This window comes from Arvicola amphibius, chromosome 10 (genome assembly GCF_903992535.2).
Source record: "Arvicola amphibius chromosome 10, mArvAmp1.2, whole genome shotgun sequence".
In the NCBI taxonomy this organism is placed as follows: domain Eukaryota; kingdom Metazoa; phylum Chordata; class Mammalia; order Rodentia; family Cricetidae; genus Arvicola; species Arvicola amphibius.
In genome coordinates, this window is record NC_052056.1 from 55,752,887 (window position 1) to 55,771,533 (window position 18,647).

At 38.0% G+C, this 18,647-nt stretch overlaps 1 protein-coding gene across 1 annotated transcript in view; it reads right to left on the reverse strand.

The window, feature by feature from the left end:
* Zpld1 (zona pellucida like domain containing 1) overlaps nucleotides 1-18,647 on the reverse strand; it is a 63,800-nt gene that overhangs the window by 24,982 nt on the left and 20,171 nt on the right. Inside the window, exon 3 of the mRNA XM_038346658.1 lies at nucleotides 2,088-2,308. Coding sequence (XP_038202586.1) covers nucleotides 2,088-2,308 — 221 coding nt within the window. The remainder of the gene's footprint in view (nucleotides 1-2,087; nucleotides 2,309-18,647) is intronic.

Sequence of the window (18,647 nt, forward strand, 5' to 3'; positions counted from 1 at the left end):
ACATTGGTGTATTCACCACAGCACCATGGCATGGGTCTTACCACTAATTTTTTTGACAAATAAATGCAATGCACAAATCTACTAAGAATATTCTTTCCAGTGTTTTCTTTGGTGGATCATGGAGTTCCTCACTCTCAGACCAACTTCAAGGAGACCATGAACGCCCAGAAGTTATAGAGAATGTGGCTTACTTTTGTGTTTCCTAACACTGCTTAGCTTTCACTAGATTCCCAATACTGCTAAAACTGAAAAAAAAATCATCTTTGGAATAATAACGTTTATGATTTTCTTGAGACCAAGGAAGGACACAGTTGTTTTTTCACCATGCCAAATATCACACAGCATTTACCAAATATTATTAGGAGATATTACTGTAATAAGTAATATTAGATTTTCAGTAATAGGATAAACTTTATGCATGAGCCTAACAGTACACGGGCAAGGCAAAGGCAAATATCTTGCTTATGCCTGAGACAAAATAGACAGGAAGGGAACATTCATTTTAATTCCAACCTACTGATATAGTAGTCTATTGACTTTTTTCTCACATAGGAATGTCCTCTGAGGAGTCTCCAAAGCTGTGATACCAAAGGTAAAATATGAAAATTAAGAAAGCCTCTCTTCCTTCCACCATTTGCCTGACTTACTAGATAAGTATATCAGTTCTGTAAAATACACACACACACACACACACACACACACACATACACATATCACACACACACATACACACACACACACTTCATATTCAGCAGCTTTCTAAAATGTGAAGAGCACACATGTGCAAAATAGCATTTTCCATGCCCTTTCTCTGGAGGTATTTTCTAGGCAGCAAGGCAACAGTGACATCAATCTATGAAAGTGAAGCTTTGGAACACAGTGGGAGGAGGGGAAATTCTACTGTTCCCTACCTGCGCTCCCTCCACTAGAAAACAAAACATGCAATAATCAACTAACCGCCCTCTCCCTTAGGCCTGCTTCATAACCTCTGTGAACACAACTCAGAGAGATGAATAAACGTTTTTAATAAAAAAAAAAGTCAACAATATGTAGTCTGCAGGCTTGGAAATGGTCATAGGCACAATATTGTAACTGCCCTTTGGGATAAGATAAAGGAGGAGATTTAAATAAATCTCTTTCCTGTCTGCTAGCCCCTACCAAATCTTAGAAACCATGCTCGTAGACTAATCAAGCATTCCTTTTTAATCCGCGGTCATAATTTTTTGAAGACCGAAAGCCAATTTTTTCTTCTTTACTGTGCTAAGCTATTGTGTGTATTGTGCCACTTTTATTAGGATTTATTGATAAAATGATATTGAGCAAGCTAAATAAAATATAGTACTAGGTGAAACTTAATGTGATTAATACTCTTACCACATATTATTAATTTCAATTAATTTTTATTCCCTGGAGTGTATATTTCTTCTTATTCCTATTTTTGGTATTGAGTGGATTAATAAAATAATGAATGATATTAATGATAAATTCTCAGACAAGGTAAAAATTCTCAAAACACTGATTTGGTTATCAAAATAGCTGAAAAGAGGAGCTGCCAGAATTGTATGGGTAAAATTGGGTATGATAAGTATTGTAAATGCAAAGGGCAGTCCCACACCATAAAGAACTTCACACAAGAAACACAGCTGTCTTACAAAATATCAGCGACAACCAGTCAAGGGTAAATGTGAAATAAGAGTTCAAGTCTCCCATTCTATGTTTAATATTTCTTACTGAGTGGGGTCATCAGGTCTATATCACCACATAAGAACAAAAACTGTTGCATCCATAAAGTGTAAAGAATATGGCTTGTGGTTGGAGATGTCCATCAAATTCAGTCTAACAGAGCTGCTTAGGGTAGCACAGCCCAGCACATGCCTCTCCACGGCCCACTCCTATCAACACAACCATTATGAGAAGATAGAATTGTATATTTGGGAGTTCATACTTCAAACAGGCAAAAGAAAGTGATTTGTTTGGCTTTATTGGAATTTCTTCCTGAAGACCGATTGGGCTCCTGATTATTTCATGAAATGGGAGCGTGTTTATTTATGACCTCAGATATAGCACTGGGTTTAAAGGAATCTTACCACCAAGTTGTTTCCACAGCCCTCCAAGGTGCTGAGATTGATGATGAAAATGACCACTGCAGGGAAGGTGTTGTTATTGATGAAGCCCCTGCAGTGGGAATCCCCATGCCTTCCATTCAGTGCCAGATCTGTTTCAGAATAACCCGAAAAAAGGACTGTGCAGAAATTAATCTTCATTGTAATGGCCTGCACTCCACAGTAGACACTGATGTCTCTTTCAGCTGAAACAAAAATACATAAAAGCAAAAGTTAGTCATAAAAGTGCAGGAGAGAGCAGGTGGATGACTGAGTGCTGCCTGGTTAATTGCCACCTCCTCCTGTCTAACTCATTTCTAGTCTTAATCTTAGTAAAGGTCATTAAGAAAAACAGCCATGAAAACTTACCACTGACTTAGTTATTTAAGGGGAGTTTTGGGGTTTTTTTTTTGTTTTGTTTTCGTTGGTTTTTGGTTTTTGGTTTTTGGTGTTTTTCTTTATATTATAAGTCACCTCTGTTTCCTTGAGCCTGATGTTCAGAGGATATACATGAAATGTCGGTCTAGCACTGTTGAGTGGCAGGAGAATTGAGTGGGGAAGATCAGGTTACTGAGGAAATTTAGGACTAGAGGAACTGAGTTATTCGGATCTCCTGTCTAGAGTGAAGCAGTACAAATGATGTGTTTTCTCAAGAGAAAGGAAGCAGCTAAAACCTGCCATCTACCAAATTATTCAGCACATTGCTATTTGGTAGCTCATGCTACCAGCACACAGAAACAGAAGGCATCGTGAACAGGCCCATTTTATTTAGCCTACAGTAAATCATCTTGGAGAAAGAAATTGAATAGTGTGCTGATACTGAGTGCAAAATGCGCAGTTTGCTCAAAGAAAAATTTTGCCAGTGATTATGCATGCATTAGCTGGCCATAGAAAAGTAAAACATAGCTTGCATGGTTCCCCATGGCTCTGTTATTTATCAGGAAGCATTCTAGACATGAAATGAGCACATGCATAAACACACAGCACACACACACACACACACAGAGAGAGAGAGAGAGAGAAAGAGAGAGAGAGAGAGAGAGAGAGAGAGAGACTTGTCATGCCTCTAACCGTTCTCCTACAAATAATAAAGAAAAATGAGTAGAAAAAGGAGAGTTCCAAGGATAAGTAATTCCTAGCGACAGGTTTTACTTTCACTGGGTAGTATCCTATCCCAAGACTTTATTTGAAAATGCTATTGCTACAAATTTAATTAATTAAGAGATGATGAGGCCACTGCAGTGAAGTGAACTTTTGTTGAATATGGCTGATGCAGTAAAAAGATCAAGGAAGAACTTGGGCTGATGACAGAAGAGTGGAATGACGTGTCTGGAAGCTGAGGCACACCAAGACTGTCTGAACATCACCAGGCCACAGAGGGACAGGACAGTGTGCTTGTCAGACACTCTTGATGGGAATGTGGCTACACCTTGATGCTAAATTTCTGGCCTTCAGAACTGGGAGATAATCATCTCTGGCTTTAATTCACCTTGGGCAACAACGTGTGTCCATTGTTTTAAATTGCTCACTGGGTGAGACTTTGTTAAGTCTGTGCAGGAAATGAATACAGCAAGTTCACCACTTTTAACAGGGTTTCCCAGCAAAATGAAGAATGTGAAGCAATTTATAAAATGTAGAAACAAGCAAGAGACATTTGTACTGCTTTGAGAAATTACCCTGATTGTTTAAGAAAAAAACTAAATACAGTAAAATAGTTTTTGGCATATGATATAGACTGTTTTATTGGTGGAGATTGCTTGTTCATTCTAGGCTGTCCAGACCCCCTTGACACTGCCTACTCTCTCTCTCTCTCTCTCTCTCTCTCTCTCTCTCTCTCTCTCTCTCTCTCTGTCTTCTGATTTACCGCCTGGAGTTATTCAACTAAGTCATTGACCCAAAAAGCTTTATTTATCAACCAATAAAAGCAACATATATACAGAAGGACATCCCATATCAGTGTTCATCTGAGAAATGTGTAAATCTCATTCAAGATATTTAGCAAAGAATTATTTTTTTAAATAACTCAATCTTCTAAATAGTGTCAATAGTAGATTTTTTGAAATATTTCTATACATTTCTGCTAGTAAAATGAACTATATTTTGAGAAAGTAAATAAGTCAGTGTGGAAGTTACCATGTTTCATAATAATTTTAAACTTGCTACAATTATGTACAATAACAGAAAATTTTGTTGTAGAAAAATAAAAATAGTAGGACTAGGTGTTTGACAAAAATTCCAATCATTCACAGGTGGGAAAATCAAACAAATTAATATATGTTTGCCAACACAGATGATAACAAATCTGCTTAGTTTGGGAGATATCTCTACAGCCTTAAGCAACATTAACCATTTAAAAGTAACCATAATTTTAAATGATCCTATTTCCTACAATAAAAAAGTTCATTTAAAAGAATTTATTGAGTGTCTGTGAACTACTTTTGCCCTCTTGTGTTGGTGTAGTTGGTAGCACTTTAATCCAACTGTGCTAACTACTTATTTAGAGCCTCAACAGTTAGTCATTTCCTAGAGGTCAAAGTTCACACCTTAACTAGCTCTGCAAGATTACCCTTGGTCTCTCACTGGCCTCACTCCACATTCTCTTCTTTGTATCATGCCCATTCCCCCAATTTCTTTTTTTTTATTAAAAAATTTCCGCCTCCTCCCTGCCTCCCATTTCCTTCCCCTTCCGTCCCCCTCCCTCTACATTCCAAAGAGCAGTCAGGGTTCCCTGCCCTGTTGGGATTCCAGGGTCCTCCCCCTTCCATCCAGGTCCAGGAAGATGAGCATCCAAAAAGGCCAGGCTCCCACAAAGCCAGTACATGCAGCAGAATCAAAACCCAGTGCCATTGTCCTTAGCTTCTCAGTCAGCCCTCATTGTCCGCCTTGTTCAGGGAGTCCAGTTTTATCCCATGCTTTTTCAGACCCAGTCCAGCAGGCCTAGGTGAGCTCCCATTAGATGAGCCCCATCCTCTTAGTTGGTGGGTGCACCACTGGCAGTCCTGACTTCCTTGTTCATGTTCTCCCTCCTTCTGCTCATTATTAGGACCTTGGGAGCTCAGTCCAGTGCTCCACTGTGGGTCTCTGTCTCCATCTCCATCCATTGCCAGATGAAGGTTTCATGGTGATATGCAAGATATTCATCAGTATGGCTATTGGATCGGGCCGTTTCAGGTTCCCTCTCCTCAGCTGTCCAAGGAACTAGCTGGGGACATCTCCCTAGACACCTGGGTGAAGGGGAAGCCCAGCCAATCACCTTGATTGTAAGGCTTGTCTCCCTTAGGCTAATATTTACTTATAAAATCTTGCGGGCCTGCAGCCCGCCTGCTCTTTATTTTCTTGCACTCCTCGCTGGAACGTTGGATTTGTAAGTTCCCTTTTCTTTCCTTTATTAAAGCTGAATATTATATATATATATTAAAGCTAGTCTGGTTAATCATAACTGCCGATCAACCACACCCCTTCATTTTGGCGTCCAACTCAGGGCATTTGGGAGTCTTTAGCTCCGGTTCCCAAGCTGCTTGGCAGGGATTCAGCCTTGGGCTTTTGACTGCTTCAGTGGGTAACCCCACACGCAATTTTGCCCTGCAGCCACCTGCACGCTTCTGCACTCCATCTCAGCACAGTTTCCCAGACTAGCCCGTCCCAGCCCTGCTTGTACAGAGCACAGGACACGCGCCCCTGACTCAGGCAGAGCTCGATAACCCCTCAGGTGGCGCAAGTCCTGGCTGAGTTCGGCCTCGGCCCTGACCTGCCAGAGACAAGCAGTTACTGTCTGCGTCCCAGCGTTCGAGCTTGTGGAGCCTCCGCTGAATGAGCATGACTCCACTGCCATTACAGCACATGCCTGACCAGCTTCCCAGCTTCCTTGGCTGGCACTGCAGACTGTTTGGCACTCCCGCCTAGCGGTTACTGCTCGAGCTGCAATCGTGGAAGTAAGGCTTAACAACCAAGCCAGAGCATGGGCCTGCAAACAGACCACAGGGCACGTGACTCAAGCCGAGCGCGCTCCTGCGGCCACCTTATCCCATCAGGCAGTGCTCTCCCCCACCCAGCTATAACCCACACAGTGCATGGTCTGTGAGCTTCTATTTTTTAGAATTTCCTTTCCGGTTCTGACTTTTTCGGCCACTTGGATCCAGGTGCACCCCGCCACCTACTGGCAGGCAATGGTCATTACAGGTAAAATTTCTTTCAATTAAAAAAATGTCTGACCATATCACCATTGAAGGCTTCTGCAGCCTATTTAATTATACTATGTTAGAGATATTGCAGGATACGTATGATATTCCCATAACTTGGATATCTATAAGGCTTGCAATTTGTCTCGTTTTTGGTTTCTTCCTTACATGGTTTGATAATAGAGAAATGATAAAGTCCTTACAGAATGAAACCAGGATTCTTAGGGCAGAGGGTCAATGCTTAAGAGCAGAGGTTGAATGCTTAAGAAAGGGCACAATTGTTTTGAGTGACATCTTTAAGTCGGTTGAGGTATTTGCAAAAATAATTCAGACTGACACCAACCTCCTCAAGACAGAGTATGAAGTTCTCAAGAAAGGAAATAGATCTTTGTCTACTAAGACTCTGTCAACTGAGCAAAATTTAGAAAAGGTACAGTCTGATATTGAGGAGATATTCATTGGTGTGGAGGAGGGAACAGCTTATTTGGATCGTAAACTTCAGTCCCTGTCTGTAGGAACTGAAACATTATCAGAGAGAATTAAAACTGCTGAATGTGACAATTGGACTTTGTCTAAAGGATATGACAGATTGGCTGACAGATTGTCCATACAAGAAGGCACAATTCATGCCATGAAATTTCTGTCCAAGGATGAGATATTAACTCTACTGGACAAACTTCATATTTTGGAATCCTCCATCAAGGCCTTGGAGCATAATTTTGGACAGGAGATCCAGGCCTTATAGAAGGCAATGGTAAGCAGATTTGAAAAGATTGAGGAAATTATAGAGTCTGATGAACAGGAGCAAATGATAGAAAGGCAAAATTTAACTCCGTCAATGAGTAAAACTCTCCGGGATAATTTCCATAAAGTTCTACCTGACATTCCAATAATAACATCAGAAAAGGTGACTGGTTCCAAAACCCCTAAGGTCATCAAGGAATATACATGGGAAGCTGTCCATATAAATGATCTCAAAGAAATTAAACAAGCCATTATGAATTTTGGGCTACCTTCATCCTTTGTTAGAGAGATGCTCAAAACTTGGTCTATAAGCAACAAGGAAAAACCCCACGATTGGGTACAATTAGTATCAGCTGTTCTAGAGAGCAGATCACAATTAAATTGGAAAAGCATGTTCAGACAAGAGGCTAGACTTTTAGAACAGCAGGAAAGAGTGAAGGGAATTGAGATTTCCCTAGATCAAATTCTAGGTGAAGGACTTTTCTCCGATCCTCTAGAACAAGCTAATTATGATGAACATACCTTATCCATATGTACTACAGCTGCCTTAAAGGCTTGGGACAGGGTTCAAGACCCAGGACAGAATGGAATCATATATCAGAGTTAAACAGGGCCAGAGAGAACCCTTTAGTGATTTTTTTACAAAGACTAACTAAAGGTGCACAAATAGGGATATCTGACCCAGAAGCAAGACATATAATAATTGAGTCTTTGGCTTATGAGAATGCCAATGTGGAGTGCAAAAGGATCCTGAGGTCTTTAAAGATCAGGTCAGCGCCCTTGGATGAATGGGTCTTGCATACAATGAATGTTGATACATTTGACTATGGCACTGAAGCACGGGTAGAAGAAGCAATTTCTAATGCAAAAAGGAGGCATCAAGTTACCAAATGTTTTAATTGTGGCAAAATGGAACAAATAAAAAGGAATTGCAGACAACAGATTTCCAGAAATAATAATAATAATAATAATAATAATAATAATAATAATAATAATAATAAAATAATAATGCCTCCTCTAGAAATAACAGACGTAGGAGGACTCAAGCTTCAGGTTTATGTAGGAGATGTGGAAAAGGCAGACACTGGACAAATGAGTGTAGGTCAACAAGAGATAGACAAGGCAACCCGTTGCCATTGGGAAACGCAATGGGGGGCCTCTTACAGGCCCCCATGGCGAATGTGGTCCAGTCATTTTGGGTGACTGCAGAGAACATGCCTTGTAAGGAAAATTAGAAAGCTCCATGCCTGCTGTTAAAAGCAAAAACAGCCTAAAAGATGAGTTACATGTATTTTGGCAGACTTCTATAAATGAACAAAGACCAAAGTTAAGAGTGTGTGTAAATGGCGTTTTTATTACAGGCCTACTGGACACAGGTGCAGATGTAAGTATCATTACTCCAGAATCTTGGCATCCGTATTGGCCTCTTCAGGACGTAAATGTTCAGTTCCTGCGAATTGGAACCCTATCTCCAGTAAGGCAGAGCACGAGATGGGTTGGATGCATAGGGCCAGAAGGACAAATAGGAAAATTAGGGCCATATGTAGCCAATATTGCAGTGAATTTATGGGGCTGTGTCCTATTGCAGCAATGGAATACCCAAATTAACATTCCTGCTGCTTCTAGAGCCTATATTACTGAGGAAAATATTAAAAGATATTACAGAAGGTGGAAACTGGCTGTTTGGGCTGTACAAGAATGCAAAGCAATTGATGGCCCTTCAGAGATACCAACAGCCTGCCTCTAAAATGGTTTACTGAGAAACCAATATGGACAAAGAAATGGGCTTTAGCTGAGGAAAAGTTGCAGGCTTTAGAACAGCTGGTACAAGAGCAATTAGATGCTCAACATATAGAAGAATCTACCAGCCCTTGGAATTCTCCTGTATTTGTGGTTAAGAAAAAATCTGGTAAATGGAGAATGGTGACAGATCTCAGGGCTATCAATAAGATTATTCAACCTATTGGCTCTCTGCAATCTGGAATTCCTCTGCCCTCTTTATTACCAAAAGGATGGCCTCTCATAATTACTGATTTAAAGGATTGTTTCTTCACTATACCTTTACAAGAAAAAGACAGAGAAAAGTTTGCCTTCACAGTGCCTACTTATAATAACTCTCAACCTACAAGGAGATACCAGTGGACCATCGTCCCACAGGACATGTTGAACTCTACCACTCTGTGCCAATACTTTGTAATTCAACCATTGCAAATAATACACAAGCAATTTCCAAAGTCTGTAATTTATCATTACATGGATGATATTCTGTTATCTGATTCAAACATGGATACCTTAGAAAGACTGTTTGAAGAAGTAAAAATACTTTTACCTAAATGGGGATTGCAGATTGCTCCTGAAAAAATTCAGAGAGGAGATTCTGTTAATTATCTAGGTTATAAAATAGGTTTGCAAAAAATTAAGACACAAAAGGCACAAATTAGGAGAGATCTGTTACGAACTCTCAATGACTTTCAAAGGTTGTTAGGAGACATTTCCAGCTTACAACTGGCTGTTGGGATAACACCTGATATGATAATTCATTTAAATAAAGCCTTTGATGGTGAAAAAGACTTAAACAGTCCCAGAGAATTAACAGAGAAGCAGAAAAGGAACTGAGAATGATTGAGGAGAAATTATAAGAGGCACATGTGGACAGGGTGAATCCAGAGCTCAGTTGTATTCTTGTCATATTGCCTTCCAAAATTTCTCCTACAGGAATTTTAATGCAGAGAGATGATATTATCTTAGAATGGATCCTTTTACCATATAAACCAAGTAAGAAAATAAAAACTTATGTGGAAAAAGTCTCTGAATTAATTATAAAAGGCAAATTGAGATTTCGTCAACTAGCAGGCATCGACCCAGCAGAAATTATAGTGCCTTGCACTACTGATGAACTAAAAAAGTTGTGGGAAGATAATGAACCATGGCAAAGAGCTTGTGCTAATTTTTGGGGAGAAATCAATAACAACTATCCAAAAAGCAAGTGGCTTAACTTTATAAAGAACTTTTTGGGTTCTTCCTTGAATCATCCATGATGCTCTGATAACCAGAGCCTGTACATTTTATACTGATGCTAATAAACCAGGGAAGTCAGGTTACAAATCAGAAGATTTGAGTAAGGTGGAACAAAGTCCTTATGATTCTGTCCAGAAGGCAGAATTATATGCCATTCTTATGGTGCTAAGGGATTTTAAAGAACCTCTTAATATAGTTACTGACTCACAATATGCAGAAAGAGTTATCTTACATATTGAAACTGCTGAATTTATACCTGATGATACAGAACTAACCTCATTGTTTATCCAGGTATGAGACATATCAGGACCAGGCTTTGCCCTATGTATATAACACACATCCAATCCCATACGGGTCTGCCAGGTCCTCTAGCACAAGGTAATACAGAAATTGATCAATTGTTGATTGGTAGTGTGCTGCAGGCCTCTGAATTTCATAAAAAAAACATCATGTCAATAGCAAAGGTTTGAAGAAAGAGTTTTCTATTACATGGCAACAAGCTAAGGAGATTGTAAAGAAATGCCCTACTTGTTCTTTCTATAACCAAACACCACTGCCTGCAGGGGCTAATCCAAAGGGCACTCAAATGAATGAAATCTGGCAGATAGATGTGTTTCACTTTGCAGAATTTGGCAAATTAAAATATGTACACCACACCATTTACACTTATTCAGGTTTTCAATGGGCAACTGCTTTAAGCTCAGAAAAAGCTGATTCAGTAATCACTCATTTATTAGAAGTTATGGTCATCATGGGTATACCTACACAAATAAAGACAGATAATGGTCCAGCTTATGTCTCTAGGAAAATGAAACTTTTTTTGCTTATTACAATATTAAGCATGTTACAGGTATACCATACAATCCTACAGGTCAAGCAGTCATAGGAAGATCAAATAGAATTATAAAGGATATGTTAAACAAACAGAAAGGAGTGGAAAATACCCCTAGAAATAGGTTACCTACTGCTTTATTATCCTTGAATTTTCTCAACGCTAATGAGAAGGGGACAACAGCTGCAGAAAGACATTGGATAATGGAAAAGTCTGCTGAATTAAATCAACCAGTTTATTTCAAGGATGTGCTGACCTCGCAATGGAAGCCAGGTGATGTTCTGTGTTGGGGAAGGGGTTTTGCTCTTGTCTCCACAGGAGAGGAAAAATTGTGGATGCCATCAATATTAATAAAGGTTCGGTTTGAAGAGGAGAAGCCCCTTGGAAAAGAAAAATAATTCATTCACAAGGATGACGATCATACTGATGGTAAGAAAAACATATAGGTTTGGGGCAACATTCTTTTCTTATCTCCACAGGAAACCACTCATCTTCAAAGAACATAAGGGACCCTGGATATTTAAATACTGATGGATGAACACTAGTTACAACCCAATATGGATCAACACGGAACCTGAATAGGTTTCTTAAGTATAAAACATTTTTTACATATATATATATGTATATATATATATATAGAGAGAGAGAGAGAGAGAGATTAGATAGAGATAGAGATAGAGATAGAGATAGAGAAAAAGATAGAGATAGAGATAGAGATAGATGATATAGATAGATAGATGATAGATAGATAGATATGCATATATAAATATATGCATTAATGTGCTTTTATTTATATGTATGTAGAGCTGGTTTTGGAGTTGGACTATGGCTCAGTCCCTCTTCAATTCCAAGCCTGTTGATAAGAGATATCTCAGAGTTTCTGTCTCAGGTCAGGAGCCATGATATGGGACAGAATAATAATAATAATGATACTTGATAAACTTTCTTTGCCTTTCCTCATATCTGTGTCTGTCTTTATTATACCTTTCATTGAATACATACATTATATATATATATATATGTATATATATATATATGTCTGTATATGTTTTTGTAGATAATGTTTAGCTTTTCTGTAACAAACAACAAATTTTCCTTTGGTAATCTTTAAAGTTTCCAGGATGAAGATGGGGCCCCACAACATCATTTTCACCTTATTACTATGATGTCATGTTTTAATAGCACTAAATTTAGACCTGTTTTTTGGTACCAACTGCACAAGACAGTTTCGATTGGTGCACAATTTTGACAACACTCTGGCCGGACCGCCACAAAACACTCAGAGGCTAGCTACAATTTTCTCGACCAAATGTTAATCTGGGACTTTTACCATTATTTGCTTTCACAGGACCCCCTGAGAAGAACGTCGCCCCCATGTCAGCTGGAAGCAATCTTAGAGGATGACGCCCCCTCTCCCAACAGAGTTTGCCCTCAGGTTTAGGAACATCATTTTGTAGTTGGTATAGGGTTGAGGGGATGGGGGAGGTATTATATGGACTCAGGGGTGTTTATTGAAAACAAAAAAGGGAGAGATTAACTGGTTTGATGGAATAATTGGTATTTGTGAATTATTCTTTTTAGAAAATTGCATTGGTGTTGATTCTTGTATATTGAACATTGTATGTGAGTATGCCTCTACCTCTATTTATTGTATGAGTATGCTTCTACCTCTGTTTAAAACAATTGTTATATTGAGATATTTATCATATTGCAATGTACATTTCTACCTCTTATATTATTTATTTAATGACATTGTTTACATTTGAGATCATTGTCTTCATTTATTGCACACTTGTTTATTCTCTTAGTCTCCAAGTTAGATAGGTATCAAGAATTATATATCAATAGTCATATATGTTTGCCATATTTATATTTAGGATATTCAGGTTTTTTAGATACATAGAAATTATATTTAGTATAGATAGTATAATCTTCAACCTCTTTGAAGAGCTGTAGAAAATGGCCTTTAATCTAAGCTAGAGTTTTGTACTTATGAGACACAATCACTCCTGGCAACACTGCTCTACTCCCGAGAGAACGTTGAGCACCAAAGGCACTCCACTGGGAGCTTGTCTTCTTCTTGGCAGAACTGGCCTTTGGGCAAAGAAAAGCCCATACCTCAACTACTGACAAAGATACAGAATATCTAAAAGTGGATAAAACAGGATTGCCTTATCTGTCCAAGACAAAAACTACAAAAAGTTCCTTGCCTTTGAAAAATGTTATGGCAGTTGTGTTAGGCCTTAGCCAAAGTTGTTTGCCTCAACATTGCAAAACGAAACTTTGGGTGACTGCCCAGGTAGTCAGTTGTCTCTGTCATTTGTTGCACATTTTGGAAGTTTCTTGTTTGTACTTCCTGGCTGCTTAAGTAATATTACTTCCCTTCTCATATCTTTGATGGGGTTGAAGATTAGATAATTGTAGTTACCCTCTACATTATTTAGACTCCTTGAAATAGAATGTTTAGTAAAATTTTTGTTATATGTTTCTTACTTAATATTATTTGTTGTTTGTAATTTTATATTTATTATTTGTTCCTATTGTATATAGTTGTATTTGGTTTGGTTCTGTCTTATTTAGACAAAAGGGAGAGATGAAGGGGAAGCTCAGCCAATCACCTTGCTTGTAAGGCATGTCCCCCTTCAGCTAATATTTACTTATAAAATCTTGCGGGCCTGCAGCCTGCCTGCTCTTTGTTTTCCTGTGCTCTCCTCGCTGGAACCTCGGATTTGTAAGTTCCCTTTTCTTTCTTTTATTAAAGCTGAATAATATATATATATATATATTAAATAAATAATATATATATATATATATTAAAGCTAGTCTGGTTAATCATAACTGCTGATCAAAGACGCCCCTTCACCTGGGAATCTCTCTAGGGTCAAGTTTCTTGCCAACCCTAAAATGGCTCCCTTAATTAAGATATAAACTTCCCTGCTCCCATATCCACCCTTTCTTTATCCCAACCATCTCATTCCCCCAAGCTCTCCACATCCTCCCCTTCTCACTTTTTTCTCCCCAACTTCCCTTACCCCCATCCCACCCTACCCACAACTTCCCAATTTTTGCCTGGCACTCTTGTCTACCTACTTCCAATATCCAGGAGGATAACTATATGTTTTTCTTTGGGTTCACCTTCTTAATTAGCCTCTCTAGGATCATGAATTATAGGCTCAATATTCTTTATTTATGGCCAGAAACCAATTATGAGTGAGTACATCCCATATTCATATCCTTGGGTCCAGGTTACCTCACTCAGGATAGTGTTCTCTATTTCCATCCATTTGCATGCAAAATTCAAGATGTCATTGTCTTCACCACTGAGTAGCATTCCAATATGTATATATTCCACACCTTCTTCATCCATTCTTCAATTGAAGGGCATCTAGACCATTTCCAGGCTCTGGCCATCACAAACAATGCTTCTATAAACATAGTCAAACAAACGCCCCTGTAATATGATAGGGCTTCCCTTGGGTATACTCCCAAGAGTGGTACCGCTCCCCCAATCTCTTAAACAAAATGTTTTTCAGGTATTTAAAAAGAATATATTGAGTGGCAGATGCCAGAATGTGTTTACCCCCTAGGACAGGACTTTCTAACATGGGAGCATAAAGAATGTTTGGAGGAGTTATGATTAGTGATCTAGCTGGGGTTCTATAAATGTACCCAAGGTTAAAAATGCCAAAATTTCAAAGTGATTCCTTAAGATGGGCATATCTTATTACATACACTTTGATCTTCAACAAGGTACTATAAGCTCTTCCCATACCCAGGCTGTACCTGAGTAACCCTGACTCACCCCAGCAGGTCTCAAATTTTATATCTTTTCTCAAAGATTTTCTTTATCCCAAATACAGAGTATGTTATTTTTGGTTTATGCTGTCATATAGTATTAAAATTATGCATGAATTTTGATACTTGTCTTATAAACTGAACTCACAGAAGGTACCAACCCTATTATATCCACCAATGCACCCCAGAGAGGAATTAATTTATTATATAAAGTATTGGAGCAATAGACTTTACTAAGGGTTTTGAATTGCTTATATCAATCAATTCTGGAAAGCAGGAAAAATAGCATGACCCAGAAAAGAGCTGGGCAGCATGTGTGAAATGGCAGAGAAAGCCAAAGTTGACCAGGTGAGCTCATTAAGATTGGCTTTCTGGAGAAGACGGTATTGAGCTTAATTTTGCATGAGTTAGCTATGTAAAATAAAAGAGTGTAAAATAAAATCCACTGGGGTAGTGTGAATAAAAAATATGCTTTGAATGTTTAGGATGCAGGCAGTCTCATTTCCATCATTTTTTAAAATACAAAGAAAATATGTCAGGAAATGAAGCCATATGTCAAGAACAGTTAAGATCTGAGAAACCTTTGTAAACAAAATGATCTGTCTTTTTACCATGACAAAATATCTACCTAAAAGTTGAGTGGAATCTTTAGCTTTTAATAAGGTCATTAAGAGTTTGCCTGATGGCCAGTGAACAAGTGAGATTATATTACTTGTTATATTATAAATGTAAAAAATTACATATTAATATACATATTCAAAGAGACAGATTTCCTTTCCTTGACTTAAGCCAGTCAGAGTCTTCAACTTGCACACCTCTGTTTGAGAGAATTAATTGCTGCTTAGAATTTACCGAGCAGATGGAAATGGTTTTGGGTCCAGACATAAGCTTGTTTCCACTCTCTGCTTTTCTGCTGAAGCCTTGTAACCCTGCAATCGAGCTGAATTCACTACAAACTGATTCCACTTGAAGATATAGTAACAAATTAAAGGACTTTCACAGGGGAAGAAAGCAGATCTGTACAAATCCATCCTGGCTTTTTCTAAAGACATTTCACTCTCCCTCAGAGAAACACATTTTCCCATTTTCCTGCTTGTAGATACTAAAGACATTCATTCAGCTCAACTTCACCATTTGGGAAACTTGGAGAGGGAAAGGAAAGTATACTTCAAGTTGCTAAAGGACAGTTACTTCCCAAATAGATATTTTTCCAGCTATTGAATAACACTTGTTTTGAAAAACTAATCTTTTTGGAAGTGTTAGTTGCCAGTGACTGGCATCGATGATATTTTGTTCTGTGATACTTGAGTATTAACCCAATAAGAGTTAGTTAATAATGAGAGCAAAGCAGTGATTGTCCCTAGGAGATGACTTTCAATGTTTTGTGTTTAAAAATACTGAATGCATTTAACCCACAGACATGCTTACACAGTCTGTGTGCAGTTACATTGTCAACATGCCAAAGTATTTCATGGAGATTGTAGACAGCCTAAGTGTCTCATTAAAAAATGAAATATATGTTAATAAATCAAACTGATAAGAACAATATTGCATATTCCATTCACCTATCAGTGTGGCCATGCGATAGCCTGATGCAGATTTATTAAAGTCATGCAAAGTATAAACATGCCATCACTTTGTCAACCATCTAACTCTGATTTTTCATGTTCTGTCTTATGTTCGACTCTTGAGCATCCTATAACTTAAAAACCTAGTAAAGGCTGACCTCCATTTTGATGTTTCTGTTATTAGGCAAACATCAATCACTGTGCTGAAATGATTTCAAAATATTTCTATCCCAGTATCAGAAGATACAAGAATACCAATGATTTCATTAATTGTACTGATCTAGGTTCTTATAATAGTATAATATAATTTGACAAAGCTAAGTCGTCTGAGAGCACTAAAAGGTGATATAGATCTCCAAGTTAAAGGTTGAGGGTGGGGTAGAGGAGAAAAGGGAGGGGAGGCTGTGATTGATAAGTAAAATAATAAATTAATTAAACTTTCAAAAGTACTAAGATGATATAAAAATGAGTCAGGTTGTCACAAGCTAAGGATTTGTTGCCTCATTTGTATGTTGCTAAATTGACATAAATTGACTGTGGGGTTGTTGAGGAAAAGAGCAAAGACAGCTCTACTTATTCAGTATATATATAACATTCTGTAAACATGTTGCTAGTAAGTGCTGTCTATAGACAAAAGTACAATTATATTTTAAAGGAACAGTATTTTACTCATGGGGAAAGAAGTTGTGTATTACCATTATTCACATATGTATACTAAGGTCTGTCATGTCTCTAACCCATTTATAGGGTAAGTATAGTCTATGAACTCCCAATCAGAATACATTATTTAATAATAAATGAGGAGTTAGATGGTTGGCAGAGTGATGGCACATTTATACTTTGCATGACTTCAATAAATTTGCATCAGGGTAAGGTATGATAACTATGTTATGACTATTATGTGATTATGTAAGCAGGTCTTTGAATTAAATGCACTCAGTATCTTTAACCAGAAAACATTAAAAAGCATGTTCCAGACTTTTGCTCTAGAACTACTTTTGTTCTAGACCATGATCTAGTACAAAAAATTTACTTAGTACATAAAAATCTTATACATAAAATCTAGTACTTAAAAATCATGTACTACTTTTGTTATAACCTAGAGGTTATTAATCTTACTGTGTCCAAACGAAATCATATCTCATGTCAATAAAACATTCAAAAGTATATTTGTCATATACTTATTAGGTATCAGTCTCCACCCAGCCTGAGGATGTGCCATTGCCTCAAGAAGCTTTGGATTGTGATTCATTCAATAAAGGAGAAATTTGGAAAATGGCCCCTTACAACAATAGCCTGATGCTATAGAAGTACTTTGTAAACATGACCTATCAACTACCTTGATGGAAGACTCTCACTGGTTAATAAAGAAACTGCCTTGGCTTTTTGATAGGGTAGGATTTAGATAGGTGGAGTAGACAGAACAGAATGCTGGGAAGTTAGTCAGATGCCATGCCTCTCCTCTCTGAGACAGCCACCAGGTCAGACATGCTGAATCTTTCCTAGTAAGACACCACCTCGTGGTGCTACACACATTACTAAATATGAATTAAAGCAAGATGTGAGAATTAGCTAATAAGAGGCTGAAACTAATGGGCCAGGCAGTGTTTATATGAATATAGTTTATGTGTTGTTATTTCTGGGGTTAAGCTAGCCATGCGGGAGCTGGACAGGATGAAAAGCAGGCCTGCCCGTAGCTCATCACTACACTACCTTGGTCAAGTAAGGGTGTTTTGAAAGAGACGGTCAGTAAAAAGTGAAATAATTTCAGTTGTCTAAAGCTCAGAAGAAATTGATTAGGTGACAACATGAAAAGCAGTCAGTATCAATCACAACCAGTTTTTTGGGGGGTGTGGTAGCTGAGGAAATTATTCCTTGAGATAAAGAATTCAGGGAAAATAAAAGAAAACAGAATTATTTTTTGAAAGGCTGGTGTCTATATGGGACACTCAAGACAAACGGGACAATAGGCATCAGAAAGAAGAGTAAATTAATATCAGATGGGAAAGAGCAAAAATGCTAATTGGGACTATAAACTGTCAACTTTAAACAGTGAGCTATGCTGCTAGCTGGAACCACTCAGGAAAATAATCAAGTAAAAAATTAAATTAATAGCAGACAAATTAATATTCAAGCAGTCCTTTGCTGTGACTACCTAGTATCGATATCCCTGGTTCTCATCATGTGCTCTGCTCCATACTGTTTTAAGAATGAGGCTGTGTTTCTTTAAAAAAAAACAAAACTGCCTTCATCTTATCTGTGAGAGGATATTTGCTTTTCCATTAAATTATAAACTTATCAAAGGTTCTAGATTTTCTTCACAGAGTGCCTAGTAATATTAGCAAATGTTTTTCTGTTATACCTTTGCTGTAAATCTTTCACAAACAGCATGCATGGTTACTAAAACTGC